Genomic DNA, 14,477 nt, shown 5'->3' on the forward strand with positions numbered 1-14,477 from the left:
CAACTGTTGGACTCTGGTCCAAGGGTTCAGCAGGGCTTCTTTACATCTGTGCATGTGTCTTTGTGCTTGGGCTGGGATATGAGGGAGTGACTGGAGCACCTTGATGTCAATGTTCCTGAGGCCTTTGCCCTGCTAAACTCTTGGAAACAGAAGATTGGTGGAAAAATGTCGGTTTTGACAAGTCTTTCATGCACATAGTTCAGACCTGTCACAGCGATGTCAAAATTCATCAGCCTAGTGAACCTATTAAACCTGGGGCTGAGCTGAACCATCTACAGCTCCGGTTCAGGAGGCACAGCAGAGCCAGCCGTCCCAGCCCTTCCGGGGAATCCCTCTTTCCCTCGCGGGGCACTCCGGAGCTGGCCCGGGTGGCGGGGTGGGAGCCCCTCGGGCCGAGCGCGGCTGCCGGGGCTCTCCGCGGGAGGGAGCGCCCACACGGGCCGGCCGGGCGGGCAGCCCCGGGCTCCGCTCCGCCTCGCTGGGCGGGCGGATCCCGGCTCCTGATTTTCCCGGGGGCTGCAGAGGCTTGTCCCGGCCCTGCGCGATCCTGCTTGGCTGCCGCCCTCCCCGCCTCCCTCCACCTCCTCCTCCTCCTCCACCACCACCCCATGTGCTTCCTGCCGGGCCAAGTTCGCGGAGCGCCGCCGCACGCCGGGCCAGCGGAGCGGAGCCGCAGCGGAGCGGGGCGCAGGGCAGCGGGCGCGGCTGCTGCGGGGCGCGGCGGGGCAGGCTCGGCGGAGCGCCGGCTCCAGCCTCGGGTCGCGCTCGCCCGGCCCCGGCGGCCCCTGCCCGCCCGCACCATGCCGCGGCGGCGCGGCTGCCTGCCGCCCCTCCTGTGCGCGCTGGCCGCCCTCAGCCTGCCGCTGCTGCTGGCCGCCGAGCCCCGCGCCAAAAGTTGCTCCGAAGTGCGGAGGCTCTACGCCGCCAAGGGCTTCAGCCAGAGCGAGGCGCCCAGCCACGAGATCAGCGGTGAGTCGCGATCGCCGCTGCCGCCTTTGTGCGCGCCCGGCCCGGCCGCGGAGCGCGGGGTGCGCGCCCGGCTCCCCCCGAGCGGGACCGGGGCTCGGCTCGGGGTGCGCTGCCCGGCTCGGTTCGGTTCGGCTCCGCGGAGCTCGGCGCCCGTCCCGCGCGGAGGGTCCCGGCGCGGTGCCCGCCCCCCGTGCCGTGCCGTGCCGTGCCGGGCCGGGCGGGACCGCGCCTGTTGCCGGCCCCGCTCCCGGCTCGGCGGCGCGGGCGCTCCTGCCCTTGGGCCGCCGTTCGCCCCGGCGGGGAGCGGGCGGCCCGTCCCGCCCCGGTGCCCGGCGGCTGCTGGCGGAGGGACTGAGACACGGCTCTTTTCTTTTTTTTCTCTTTTTTTTTTTTTTCTCCCCCCTCCCTTTCTTTTTCTTTCTTTCTTCTTTCCCTCAACCTTCGTCCCGAGGTACTTGCGCATCCCGGGGACAGGAGTGCTCGCAGCCGGCAGCAGTAGGAAATGGTAGCTAATGTGCTCACACCCAAAACATTTTATTCTTTTTGTTTCATCCTTCATCTCCCTCCCAGGGCCGCTGCTTTTATTTCCCCTTCTGAATGACCTACTGGACCGCATTCTCCGCGGAACAAAGGAAGTGCCTTTTTAGCTGGAATCCTCGGAGACCACCAAGGACTCCAGCTCATGCACTGCAATTTCGCACTACTTTCAACAATAACAAAAATGCATGACTGAATGGCTCAAAAATGTGGAGTGTTGGAGGCATTCATTTCGGTCTGGGACACTGTCACAACACAGACAGACCCCAAGTAAATACCTTTAGACGGCTCAGATAGAAGCTGGGGGTAATCTTTACCATTGGTGTGCCCTCCAGATATGCATACATTATCCTTTTCACTGACAAAATTAAAATCATTTCAGTTGCTTGTGCTTTTGTATTGTCAGACTAATGATATGCATTTAGCCTACATCTGTTTGAATAAAATTGCAGGCCCGTTTACTTCTCCAAGAAATATTTTAATGAGAAACGTCTGACTGCTTGCAGTTAAAATACTCTCGCCCCTTCACTCTGCCTGCTTTGTAAAATGGTCTCTAATAAACAGTCTTGCATTTGAGTCCAGCCCTCATCAGTGTAGGATCGGAACGTGAGCAGACTTCCCCTTAAGTCCAGCATTAGGAAGGTTTGACCTAGTCCTTATTTTATGTATTGTTGTTTAAGATGACTTGGTGAGCCTTGGAGAATGTCAGGAGTAGATCATGCTGACAGGGCTTCCATTTGAAGCTCTAAAGCTGTTGTCTGTTTGAGAAAAGTGATGAGCAAGGTAAGATTATTTGACAAAAGAAGGGCTTTCTGTAATGAAATGCTGAAAGTATTACCTGGGTTATGTTGCTCTTCCAGGGGCTCAGGGAGTCTGTATCTGGCCTTGCTTGGAAAGCAACAGGTCTTGCAAAGTTGTGTTTTAAATGTAATCCTGCTGTGAGGGATATTTCAGAGAGGGTGGTGGAAGTCTTTAAAGGAGGTGTGCTGTGTACAGCTTTAAAGTGTGGTGTACCTCAAGTGTGACTAAATTTAAAATTAAACCTGGAGTGGGGTGCTACACCTGCTGCAGTTTCACATTGCCCCTGCAAATTAATGTGGTTTTGGTGCGGGTTGTGTGTAGAGGCTCCGGATCTCCCCTCTTGCTGCTCAGCTGGTGTACACAGATGTAACCACCGGTCCCACTGCTGGTGTTGAACTTTACCAGCGTGGAGAACTTCACCTGTGGGATCAGCACAGGGCACTGGAGTCCCATGGGCCAGGTGATAATGCTGGAGGCTGAGGTCTGGCACCAGGGTAAGAGGTCTGTGGTGTGTATTGTGTCTCCAGAAAAGAGTCACTTGCCAAAGCTTTGATTTCAGATGGTGTTTCAGGTGATAAGTGGTGTGTTTTCCATCAGGAGAGTAAGTGGTTTGGAAAGGCCGTTACCTGGGCGCCTGGCTATCAGTGGGAACAAGATAAATGTGTGTGAGGGAATGAGCCATGTGCTTGGACAAGTATCCCTTTGGGATGATGGTGGAAACTGGTGATTTCTGGTGGTGGCACCTCTCTGCTCACTAAACTGGCAGAGGACAGCTTGGGGAGGCTTCAGTGGGCTGAATGGAATCTCGTGTGGACACATGGTTGTTCGTGTCTGAAGTGCATCAACTTCCTTGTTAGATTTTTGTACTGATTTGACAGATTATGCTTTTTTCTCACATTCTCTTAGCAAGTTGCTTTAGATCACAGTGCAGACAGAAACTTCCTAGCATCTTTGTGAAAAGGTGTCCTAAATGCTGTGGCAAATTTGTTCTGTAAGTGTAGTGATTTCTTTGCTGTCAGTGATTACTGAGCCTACAAAATGTTGGCCTTGAATTGTAAAGTGAAGCAGCTGTGTCCCTGCACTGGGCTATGTGACAGCAAGTGAAACTCATCCTCACTGGAAAGGCATGGGAGTCATTTGGGGTTTTATAGCATCTCACATGGATTTTTTGGCCACATTTATTTTCTTCCGAAGCAGTAGATATGCAAAATTTTTTCTTTCAAAGAAATGCCCATTCCAGCAGGCGTTTTATCTATATCATTGCTATTTCAGTGCCATTAAAAGGCTTCTCCTTCACCATAATTACCCAGGAGTTCACTTTAATATTTATTTAGATGAGGTTTAGGACCTAATTAGAGTATGCATAAATAGCAGGTTATATCTTGCTGAAGTACCTAGGCATTTCTGAAGGAAGCACACAGCTGGTCAGCTCACTGCTTGCTTGATAAGAGGTGTAAAATGGGTTATTTGTGGTGTGGGACATAGAGAACTTGTTTCCTTTTATGTCTCTGGTGTTAGAGGTATAAACACAGAGTGCTGCTATAAATCTGCATGGAAGCTTTTCATAATCCATGGCCCTTCAGTGCTGCTTTGTACCTGAGTGTTCCTCAGTGGCTGCTGCCCCTCCAGCCCTGTGATGAGTGTATGGCAAAGCTCCTGGCAGTGCTGAGATTCAATCTTGCTGTTGCTGGAGAGGTCAATGCTTTCGTAGACCTGATGTCTACATAGTTGGTTTGTGAAACCCGACTCCTGATAGCATGTAGATAGTCGGTGGTGTGGGCAGAGCACCAGCCTCTAACTGCTTTTAAGATGACTTTGACAGCTTCCCAAGGACGGGTCACATCTTGGGAAGTTCTGGATCTTGAAGCCACTGATGTTGTTCAAACTCTACCCAGAATGTGTTGTTCCTTATGGATTCCCTGTGTCTCTGAGCTGTCCTGATGGGTCAAAACTCCCCAGAGTGACCATCTGAAGGGGCTGCTTACCCTGGTTGGTCTGGTGGGGCTGCAGAATGAAATGCAAAGTGAGCTGGTGAGGTGGCATCTGGAGACCCACAGTAGGTGGTTGTGATTTAAAAAACAAAACCCCCACCCAACCTTTCTTTCAAAAGGCTGCTTCTTGCCCTCAGGTGTTAAACAGACGGAAATTCCTTCCCTTTTCCTGTTAATTGGAAGAATTAGATGTTTCTTTTCCTGGATTGAAAAGAAGAAAAAAAAAAACCAAAAACAAAACCATCTTGCCTGTTGTTGGAAAGTGTAGTCAATTAACTGGCAAAATTCCTTCAGCCGTGTCATCCCTGCTCTCACTGGCAATGCTCTCTTGGCAGTGGGGGAGAGCACAGAGTGAACCTGGAGCCTGCCTTTGCAGGGAGCTGGATGCAAGCAGCACTCTGTTTAGTCTTAGTGAAGTGTTCAGTGTAATTAATCTCTATTTAAACCAAATTAATTGAACAGCTGCATTTATTTGTGAGAGCAATTCTTTCTCCATGGCAGAGGAAATCGGTTGACCCTTGATTTTTGGACTTCTGGGACTTTGCCCAAAATAACTGTGGGTGGGTGTGCCCTCATGTGCTGCTGCTCACTTGTCCCCAGTGTATTTGTGGCTGTCAGTAGGTGCTCTGTCCTTGGTCAGTCAGGAAGGCTGCTTTGTTTGCATTGCTGTCTGTTGGGGTTTAACCCCAGCCAGCAACCGAACCTCACACAGGTACTCGTTCACTTCCCTCCCAAAAGGATTAGAGAGAGGAGCAAAAGGGTAAAAGGTGGGAAACTTGTGGGTTGATAAAAAGACAGTTCAAAAGGGAAAGCAAAAGCTGAGCAAGCAAGCAAAGTGAGGAATTCAGTGTTTTCTTGGGCAGGCAGGTGTTCCAGCCATCCCAGGAAAGAAGGGCCTCATCACATGTAACAGTGACTTGGGAAGAGAAACCATCACTCCAAATGTCCTGCCCTTCCTCCTTCTTCCCCCCACTTTATATACTGTCTACGACATCATATTGTCTGGAATCTCTCTTCAGTCGGTTGGGGTCACCTGTCCCAGTTGTGTCTCTTCCTCCAACTTCCTCATCAGCATATCAGTACAAGAAGCAGAAAATACTTTGGTTGCGTGTAAGCCCTGCTCAGCAGTAAAAAAAAATAAATTCTGTATTATCAGCCTTATGCTCAGCACAAATCCAGAACATAGTCCCATACTAACCACTGTGAAGAAAATTAACTCTACGCCAGCCAAAACCAGCCCATTGTTTTACATGTCAAGTTCAGCAAATGCCTCTTTAGTTGTTCACATGCTGCTCTTCCATGTGGCCTCTGAGAAGGGCTGTCTGGATCCCCTCCAGGCCGGCGGTACTCCCCACAGTGGGTTTGCAGGAGGCAGCTCTGGACTTGCTGTGTTATGAGAAGTACCAGATAACACCTGGCCATCCTTGAGGTCTGCTGGAAGGTGTGCCGTGACCTGGCCACCAGCTGTACCTATTGCCATGATTTCCATCCAGCGAAGGCAGTGCTCCTTGGCGGGCAGGGGGTGTTCTGCTTAATGGACTGATTGCCTGGCCACGCGTGGGTGGGGAAGTGACCACTGGAGAACATCCCCGCGGCCAGCACAAGTGCTGGCACGGAAAAATAAATGAGAGAATTGCTTGGAAGTATTTTTAGCTGCTCCTAATGTCCTTTAGCAACTGGGAAGCGCGGGAGGGGGGGGGAGCTGGCGGAGCTGCCCTCAGGCCGCGGCGGAGCGGAGCGGAGCGGGCCGGGCGCTGCCGGCGGGAGCTGGCGGCGGCTCCCGGTGAGGCCCGGCCCCGGCTCCCGGTGAGGCCCGGCCCCGGCTCCCGGTGAGGCCCGGCGGCGGCTCCCGGTGAGGCCCGGCCCCGGCTCCCGGTGAGGCCCGGCGGCGGCTCCCGGCGAGGCCCGGCGGCGGCTCCCGGCGAGGCCCGGCGGCGGCTCCCGCCTGAGGCCCGCCTGAGGCCCGGCCCCGCCGCCGGCCTCGCTGCTTCTCTCCGCAAATGTGCAGCGCCGGGTTTTGTTCGGCTGCAGCGGCGCTCCGTGTCCTAGCAGCCGGCAGCGCCAAGCATGTGGTTAGCAGCGACTGCTTGCACTGGTCCGGGCTGAGTGGGAGTATCGTTTTCCTTGGCAGACACTTCATAGAAAGTTCTGTTTTTTCTGCCAGAATAAGCAGTCATTAAATTCCATACAATTCATAGTCAAATTATTATCTATTGTTAAAATTGCTTTAATTATCAGATGTTTCCTTAGACGTGTAGCTGTTTTTTAAGAGGCTGAATAGGCGTGTGTACACTGTGCAGCTCAGGCCTTCTGCACAATGTTTCCAGTACTGTTTTGTAGTTTCAGAGAGATTTTCTGTGGCTTTCGTATGTCAACAGGCTTTTTATTCATGCTGAAACAGCAGCAGAGCGAGGCCAACACGACAGCAAGGTGCTGTTTTGGGTCCCAGCATCTCCCCTGTGCCATGGTATTTCCTTGGTACCTGTGGAGCCAAGGAAGTTCAGGATGAAGCATCACTGCTGTGTGTGTGAGATGGTTCTGATGGGAGAAGGTTCCAGATGAGCATTTTCTGTCTAGGAGGTGCAGGTAGCAGCTGCCCAGTAGGGCTGAGACCTGTCAGGAGGCTGGAGAGGTCCCAGTTCCTTGAGGTGGTGACGTCTGTGGTCTTAGCCTGCTCTTGGTGCTGGATGGTGGCTTGTGCATACCCCACTGTCCTGGTTCTGTGCAATGGGTTGCCAGCTCTGGAACCTGCATGGATGGGAAGGACTGCCAGTGCTTCTCAAGAGGTGTCAGATGTGTGGTTCTCATCCTGTCCCCTTCACACATAGCCATTCCCATGGACACACCGTGGACTTCTGTGGATGTGCATGTGTGTTGAGTTGCACAGGCTCAGTCCCTGACATCTCATGCAGGTATGGGCAGCACCAGGATCGGGCATCAGGATTATTCAAGGATTATTCAGTCTGCTGCAAAATTCAGAATTCTTTGTTACTTGCTTTTGTTCTGCTTTTTGCCTTTTTTTTTTTTTTTTTTTTTTTTTTTTTTTTTTTTTTTTTTTTTCCTGGTGGGGGAAGGACATTCTTGTTAGCCAGAGAGGTCAGGATGTGTCTCCTCCTTGCCGGAGGCCGGGCTGAGAGTGAGCTGCCAGTCCCAGTCTCCCGGGCAATAACCTCCTTGCATTCCTCACATTCCTCCTGCTTTCTCTTTCTTTTGAGATTATGAAGATAACTTCCTTCTCCCATTGCTAAGCAATGCAAGGACCGAGTAAGTTTCCCTCTTGTTCCCTAAATTACCTTGTGTGCTCCAAGATGCCCCATGGCAAACCCCTCTAGTGCCCTGAAAGGTGCAGTTTGTGCTCTTCTCTGGGATTTGTGCATCTCGGGAAGAAAGCTGCTTGTGTGTATTCTTTTTTTTAATTGCCAAGTGTTTTAATTAAAAGAGATTATTACTTTGTTGTAGCCCGTCTTACCTGCTTCCTGGCTTGTTAAAGAAGTGTTTCATTAAACTATTTTGCTTTTCTAGGAGAGATTTTTGTGTTTTTCTTTGCCTGTGCAGAATATGTGCAGTCTGCAGGGGCTGTGGCTGAAGCACCATGTTTGTGCCAGAGAATTTTCTTCTTGTTTACATCTTTCTGGTCCGGGAAAGGTGCTCAGATAAAAATAGCATGTTGGGAAGAGGGAACCTGGTGAGAAAGTGTTGGGAGGCTTTATGTGTGCAGAGCTGGTGGCAGCTGTGTGGGTTGTTGGCAGGCTTTGCCCCGTGAGGATGTTGCTGTGGTAGTTTTCTTAGGCTGGTGTTTTCTGTTTGAGAATGGCCATGGTTGGCACAATCATCTTCCCTGCTAGTTCATGCCTTGCAGTCGGTCACCTCTCCTGTCTCCGTGGGTCCTGGGAGAGGAGGGAGGTGGGATGGGGTGATGCAGCAGAGCATCACCTCGCTGGCAAAGTGCTGGAAAGGATGGAGATGGTGCTTAAAAAGTGTGTGTGAGGATACCAGCTGATGGGATCAATCTTATTTAAGTGCTACTCAGTGTTGATTTTAATGTGAAATTAGAACTATAGTAACCTCTTTCCCAGTGTAATGCATTGCTAGGTTCCCCACCTCCCTGAAAACACTCTTAGAAATACTTTTTTTGTTGTCCGTGTTCTAAGCAGAGCAATAAAATCTGTTCGTTTCCTGTCTTTCTACATGCATTTTCTGTGGCTTACACAAGCAGTGGCTGATGGCCTTGGATTTGTGGGAGTTCCCTGGGAGGCACTTCTCTCTCCACAGGCTTTGGTGTTGGAAAGGTACGTATGTGGATGGTGGAGAGGGGCTACCCTGAGCAAAGGATTTTGGAGTATTTCTCTTAATGTTTCCAATTTAGAAGCTGAGAATTGTCTGGATTTTAAGCAAATTCAGATGGGAGCAAACAATGATGAAATGTTTAAAATATGTTTGAACATTTTTGTGGGAATAGGAGCAGTTCTTATACAGGCGAGGCTGCAGCTTTCAGGAGGTGAAAATATGTGGCCTTACACATTGTCAGCATTGTTGCTGCCTTTTTTTTTTTTTTTCCTTCTTTTTCCTTTTTTAAAAATGCTCATAGGAAATTGGCTTTGGTAATTGAGTTTCTACAGAACCACAACATCCAATAGCTGTTCCTTTCCAGGGGTCACCCTTAGGTTAGTTTAAGTAATGTGCAGTCAGTTTAACCTCTTGTGGTTTGTATTGCTATTCTAGAAATTACTGGTGATTTGGGGTGTGTTAGAGTAACAGCTTCACAGGAAAACCCCAAATGTCAGGGTGTCTGGTTTTCAGAGAGCTCTGACCGCTTGCCTTGTGAAAACCAGGCACCTCAAGGTACGTCCCTTCGTGCATCGGAAAATGCAGTTAAAGCCTTTATGGCCCGTTGATTTTCCTTTTGAAAGAAGCTGAAATAACCCTGGGTAATTTGTTTACCTACACTGACTTCTAAGATCCTCCTGCTTGGAAGCACAGTGCAGAACCTGTGCTGGATGCTCTGTGTTGGGTCACATCGCTCTGCATGGCACTGATGGAGGAGCAGCAGTGCTCTGGACCCCCGAATTCCAGGGTTTAGGGGATTTGCTGGCAGCAGAGGGCCAGCTTTAAGAAATTATGAGCTGGGGCTTTAGCTTTGTAGCATTGACAGTTTGGTATAAAAAGCTCTGTGTTGCAGGCTGTGATGACAGGGGGTGATAAATCACTCTTGGCTGGTACTACAGGTTCTAATAGTGGTGTTTAAAAAAGATTACATGGGTTTTAATACAAACTTTTTGCTTCTTTGTACTCTCCTCTTTAAAAAGAGTTGAGCCTGTTTTGATTCAGCATTCTTGAAACATAAAGACGGAGCCAGGATTTTTACTGGGCTGAAATGCAGTTTTTTGCTTCTCCTACAAACATGAGGATCTTGTTTGAGTGTCTTTATAGCCAACTGGCTGGCAGTGTCCTCTGTGTAAGGGAGTGGGCTTGTTTGTTTTAAAGGTAACTTTGCCCCATGGAAGATTAAAGAGGAAGCAGCTTCGCCCAGTTGTGGTGAGTGCTGCTGTTGGAAAGAAGTTTGTGATAGGGAGAGCCATGCAATAAGGGGGATAAATAACCTCCTGCACCTTCCTTGACTTTCCTTGGCCCATTCCCATGGGAGGGACAGAGCATTTATGTGATCAAAGAAACAGGCACAGTTACAAGCCTGATGGAAAATCAATCCCTTGCCAGCTGCGTATGGGCACCCAGGCAGGCTTTGCCTTTGCTCTGAATAGTGTGGGCTGGATTTTTTTTGTGTACCTGCCAAGCTCAGTGTTTCAAAAGCGTGGTGGCCAGCAGTCCTGGGGGAGCACAGGATGCCTGGTGAGCCAAGGCACTGAGGCAGTAGTGCCCGTGTCCCTTTGCCTGGGCAGAGGCACTGGGAGCAGCTGGCAAGCACCCAGCATGCTGATCAGGGGTCAGAGTGGTGCTGCTGGTTTAGTGTGGACTGCAGGAAAACAAACAGGCTTCCTCCTGAGTTTTGGCTCCGTTTAGAGATAGAACTGAGGGTGCCATAGGGCAATACGCTTTTCTTCTCCTTTTCTTCTCGGTGGGGGGAAAAATGGCTTTAATAGCGTCTGCTAATGATTCAGCACTGTTTACATAATAATTGTGGTTCGCTTTCATTAGCTCTCATAATGAGATTGCTTTTTTCCAGTGCAATCACTTGCTGGTTTGGTTTTACATGCTTCTGCCTCCCTGCTCCCTGAGCATGGCAGTGGGATGAGGAGGGAATGCAAGGGCTCTGTGCCTGGCCTGACCTCCTTTCCCGGGCTCCAGGCATGGAAGAAAGCTCACAACTGCTCACTGGAGAGAAGGTGAAGGGGTTTTGTACTGCTGGGACCCAGGTGGTGGTTTGGAGCATCATCACAGTGGTTTGGAGCATCCTGGCATCTCAGCGGAGTTGGGTATAAATCCATTTTGCGTGAGGTTCTCTCATCTTCGTACTGAAAACTCCTGGGCTTACCTGTTTGCGAGGGAGGGAACACAGTGACCTGCTTCCACCACAGAGGAAGAAGCCAGGTCCTTGTGTCTCCCTCCACCATATCAGAAGCACTGATGTGTGACAGTGGATGTGCACCATGGATATTGTTGGTCTGCAGCTGCTGCAGCCTAACCTTGTTTGCGTTCCATGTCTGAGTAACTGAGCGGTGTCGATGCTCCCAGGCTGCGGGTCCCTGCCTCCTGCAGCACCCAGCTGCTGTGCCCAGGAGCTGCTGTGAGCACCGGGGGATAACACCCTCTGCTGAGCTCTTGTAAATTAATAATGTCACTTGGAGGAAAACACAACAGCGTGAGTGCTGCCTTTGAAAAGGTAAGGCTGGCTGCTGTTTGGTTGGGTGGGTTTTTTCCCTTTGTAGCGTAGTAGTGGGTGCATGAGGGTCTCGGAGCTGGAGGATGTGGCTGACCCTGGCACAGCACTGGGCTGGAGCAGAATGGGTCCCCAAAGAGCAGTGGGCGCACACCCAGGGGTGCCATGGGGAGTGTGGGGTCTCTGAGTGTGGCTTTGCAGATGTCCTGGGGATGCATCCCCTCTCCCCTTCGTGCAGGTGACTGTTTCTTTAGAAATATGTCTCAATTTGTTGCCATGAGTAGATGAAGATATGGACTGCTGGAGGGTCCTGAGCAGAGGATGAGTTGACCTTCTTTGCTTTTGCAAAACAAAACACTTTTATGGGGGGCTGGGAAAGGTGTGACTGCTTTTGGCCATGTGGTTTCTGCTAATCAACATGAGTTAATTGGGGCTGGTTGAAGAGCTGTGGCTTGGTGGGTAAAGGAGGCTGGAAGAGATGGGGCTCAGGGCTGCTCAGCCCTGCTGAATCCAGCCCACCAAGAGGATCCTGGTGCAGGCGCCTCGCTAGTGAAAGCTCCACATAACTCAGCCCTCTGCATTACTAAAGGCTCCTTTATACCTCTTCTTGCTGTAACTCCTGTGAGAACAGCCAGTCTTTTCAGCAGCCTTCCTTATGGGCAGAGTTCTGTGAGGGGAGCAGCCTGGCTGGCACGGTGCTGCTCCAAACCAGCCCTGAAGCTGCTGCTGAAGCGGTCTGGGAGTGGGCAAGGGTGCCAGGCTAGCCTGGTGCTCCTGTCCAGCCTTGCCAAACCAAGGGCAGTGGGTCCACTTGCTGCCCAACTGGCTCAGTAGGATCCTGAAAAACAGTTGTGGAAAGCAGGGGTTAATTTCTAGGTATCAAAATATGCACAAAAGGTTAAATGAGACTTCCTCCTGGTCAATGAATTACGGCTTGAAAATATTTGCATTCTTTCCTGAAAGATTTAGGAATAATTATACAGCACTCAGGGGCAAGGCATTCCCAGATAAACTTAACAACTCTATAATTTGTACTCGAGGCAGGGTTTCCTGTAAATGATAGCTTTGTTTAATTTTACAATACTGCTTCCAAATGTTTGCTGACTCTGAATTGCTAGCTAAACTGGACTTGTGAATCTGGAAGAGTATTTATTTGTTTGTTATTGCAGACAATAAGAGCTGCTGCGTTAGGCTAAAACTTGGCATTTCCTTTACAAGCTGTAGGCATCTCTTGCCAGGATTTGGTGCAGTGGGCAGTTGATGTAGGGTGTGAACAGCTTTCCAACTTCTCTGTACAAAATTCCTGAGCTTCTCTAGGATCTCCTCCTGCTCTGCCTTTCTTTTTCTGGGGTTGGGAAAGGAACACTGCAGTCGCAATGCACATACTTTATTTCCATTACTCAAAGCTGGAGTCATGCATAGTTACAGCCAAAGACACTTCAGCAGCTCTGGGGATAACAAGATAGCTGACAGACTGGAATGTGGATTTATCAGGGGTAAAAACTGGCAAAATTCCTTATTTCTGGTTCTTCTTTTTAAATAGGCCCTTCATGCTCCTGCTGCAAGAGCCCACCACATGTTTAACCCCTTGTGTTCTCCCAGCTGGATCCAGGGATGAGCACTGGCAGTGGCCCATGTTTCTTTTGGGATTAAATTGCCCAGTCCCACATAGTTCCTAGGTGTTGTTTTTAAACTGCAAAGCTCTTTAAGAAGTGCTTTCAATGGGTTTTTATTTTAAAGTGCAAGCCTTTGCACCAGATGTCTGTCTGAGTGACCACAGAATGTAAATTTTACTGTGTGTTGCCTTTGGACTGGCAGTTTGGGAGACTACTGGGCAGTTAACATAGGCAGATTGTGCCATGAAATCCGCTTCCTTGGATTTGATTCATGTTAATTTCTTCCAAAGCAAATCTCTTTATTGGCTTCAGTTTCATTTTGCTGTAGAGCTAGTTTTACTGTGCCTTTTCTAGGACCTGGAAATACTTACATTGCTATGAGAAATAGGTCATATTCAGCTCCATGGATTTTCAGTTATATATGTATATTAATATTGCAAGACATTAAGCAATTTCTTTTTGGGGAAACAAGTAATGGCAGAAGGAGCACACTTGGAAGTTAAATAGATTAAATGAAATCCCTCAATTACAGGAGGGAGGTTCAGAAGACAAGTCAGGCAGTTTAGGGAAGGAGTTCCAAGTTAAAATTTAACCTTTCCCAGTCTTCTGTGAGCAGTGGTGCAGCAAGACCTGCCTGGAGCCAGCACAGTGCAGGAGCCTGGGCTGAAGGCTCTGACGTGGCCATCTGCAGGGTGGATGGATTTGGAGCTGGTGGTTGTGCCTGTGGTTGAGAGTCTCAACTGGCTGAGAATGAAGAGAATTTCACTTTTTATTGGAAAAGGAAAGAATTGCTCAAGGATTGCAAAACACTTTGTTTTGGGAAGAAATGTCATTGTTTGAAAATAGCACAAGAGCAGGAGGGGAGCTGTCCCTAAGCAGTCTTGGAAATCTTCTTCTTACTGGGGGCTCAAGTGAAGCTTCAAGGCTTAATTGTTAGCTTGGACTTTTCTCCAAGGGTGTCCAGGCTGGAGGGCTTCACTTCTCCCATTCCTGCCTCTTCCTTTGGTGGTGTAAGGACAGGGAGCTTTATTTTTATTGTCTTTTATTTTCTATTTTAAGCAGGAGGGGTAGCATTTAGAAAGGAAAGTAAGTCTTGGCTTTTGGACAGAAACACTGATGGGGTGGTGGCCAGCACTTGGTCTCTCATGGGATAGTCGCTGGCTCCTGGTTTTCTGCCCTCTGTGTCCTTTCTGCTCCCTGCATTTATCTCCTTGGCTGAGCCCCAGGCACATTGAAGCAGCATGGCCATCAGAGCTTTGCTGCAGGCCCTTGTCTGGGTGGCTTGGCCTGTTTTGTCTGGGTGCATCTCCAGAACAGTTCCATCCCCTCAGCAGGAAGCTGCTCTGGTCACAGCACAGTGTCATCCACTGGAGACACCCAGTCCATGTGGATTTGCCACAGAGGGCAGCCCTCCTGCCAAAGCCTTGTCTCAGCCCTGCCAGGATCTCCCCGTGTAGCTGGCGGCTTGCTCAGTGCCTCCCCATTGCTGGGGCTGCCCATTGCTCCTCCAGGCTTTTTTTAGCTGCAAACTTTATTTCATAGAGTATTTCTGCTGGTGGAGGGTGCCAGGACACAGCAGTGGCTGTGGGGAGGGAGGGGAGCTCCTCTTCCTGCTTCAGAAAGACTAACACAACTGTTAAATCCATCCCATCCGTCTAATCAGCCATCCCCTCCCTGGGGCTCACAGGCTGTTTACCTTCCTGCTGGTGGATGTCAATGGTCCCACCT

The 14,477-nt window shown here is 50.1% G+C and overlaps 1 protein-coding gene across 1 annotated transcript in view; it reads left to right on the plus strand.

The window, feature by feature from the left end:
• The first annotated feature begins 593 nt into the window (after positions 1–593).
• Positions 594–14,477, plus strand: part of GPC4 (glypican 4) — a 65,920-nt gene continuing 52,036 nt past the window's right edge. The window contains exon 1 of the mRNA XM_030272531.4: positions 594–969. Within this exon, the coding sequence (XP_030128391.1) occupies positions 609–969 (361 nt within the window). The 5' untranslated portion in view covers positions 594–608. The remainder of the gene's footprint in view (positions 970–14,477) is intronic.

Source organism: Taeniopygia guttata, chromosome 4A (assembly GCF_048771995.1).
Source record: "Taeniopygia guttata chromosome 4A, bTaeGut7.mat, whole genome shotgun sequence".
NCBI classification, from domain to species: domain Eukaryota; kingdom Metazoa; phylum Chordata; class Aves; order Passeriformes; family Estrildidae; genus Taeniopygia; species Taeniopygia guttata.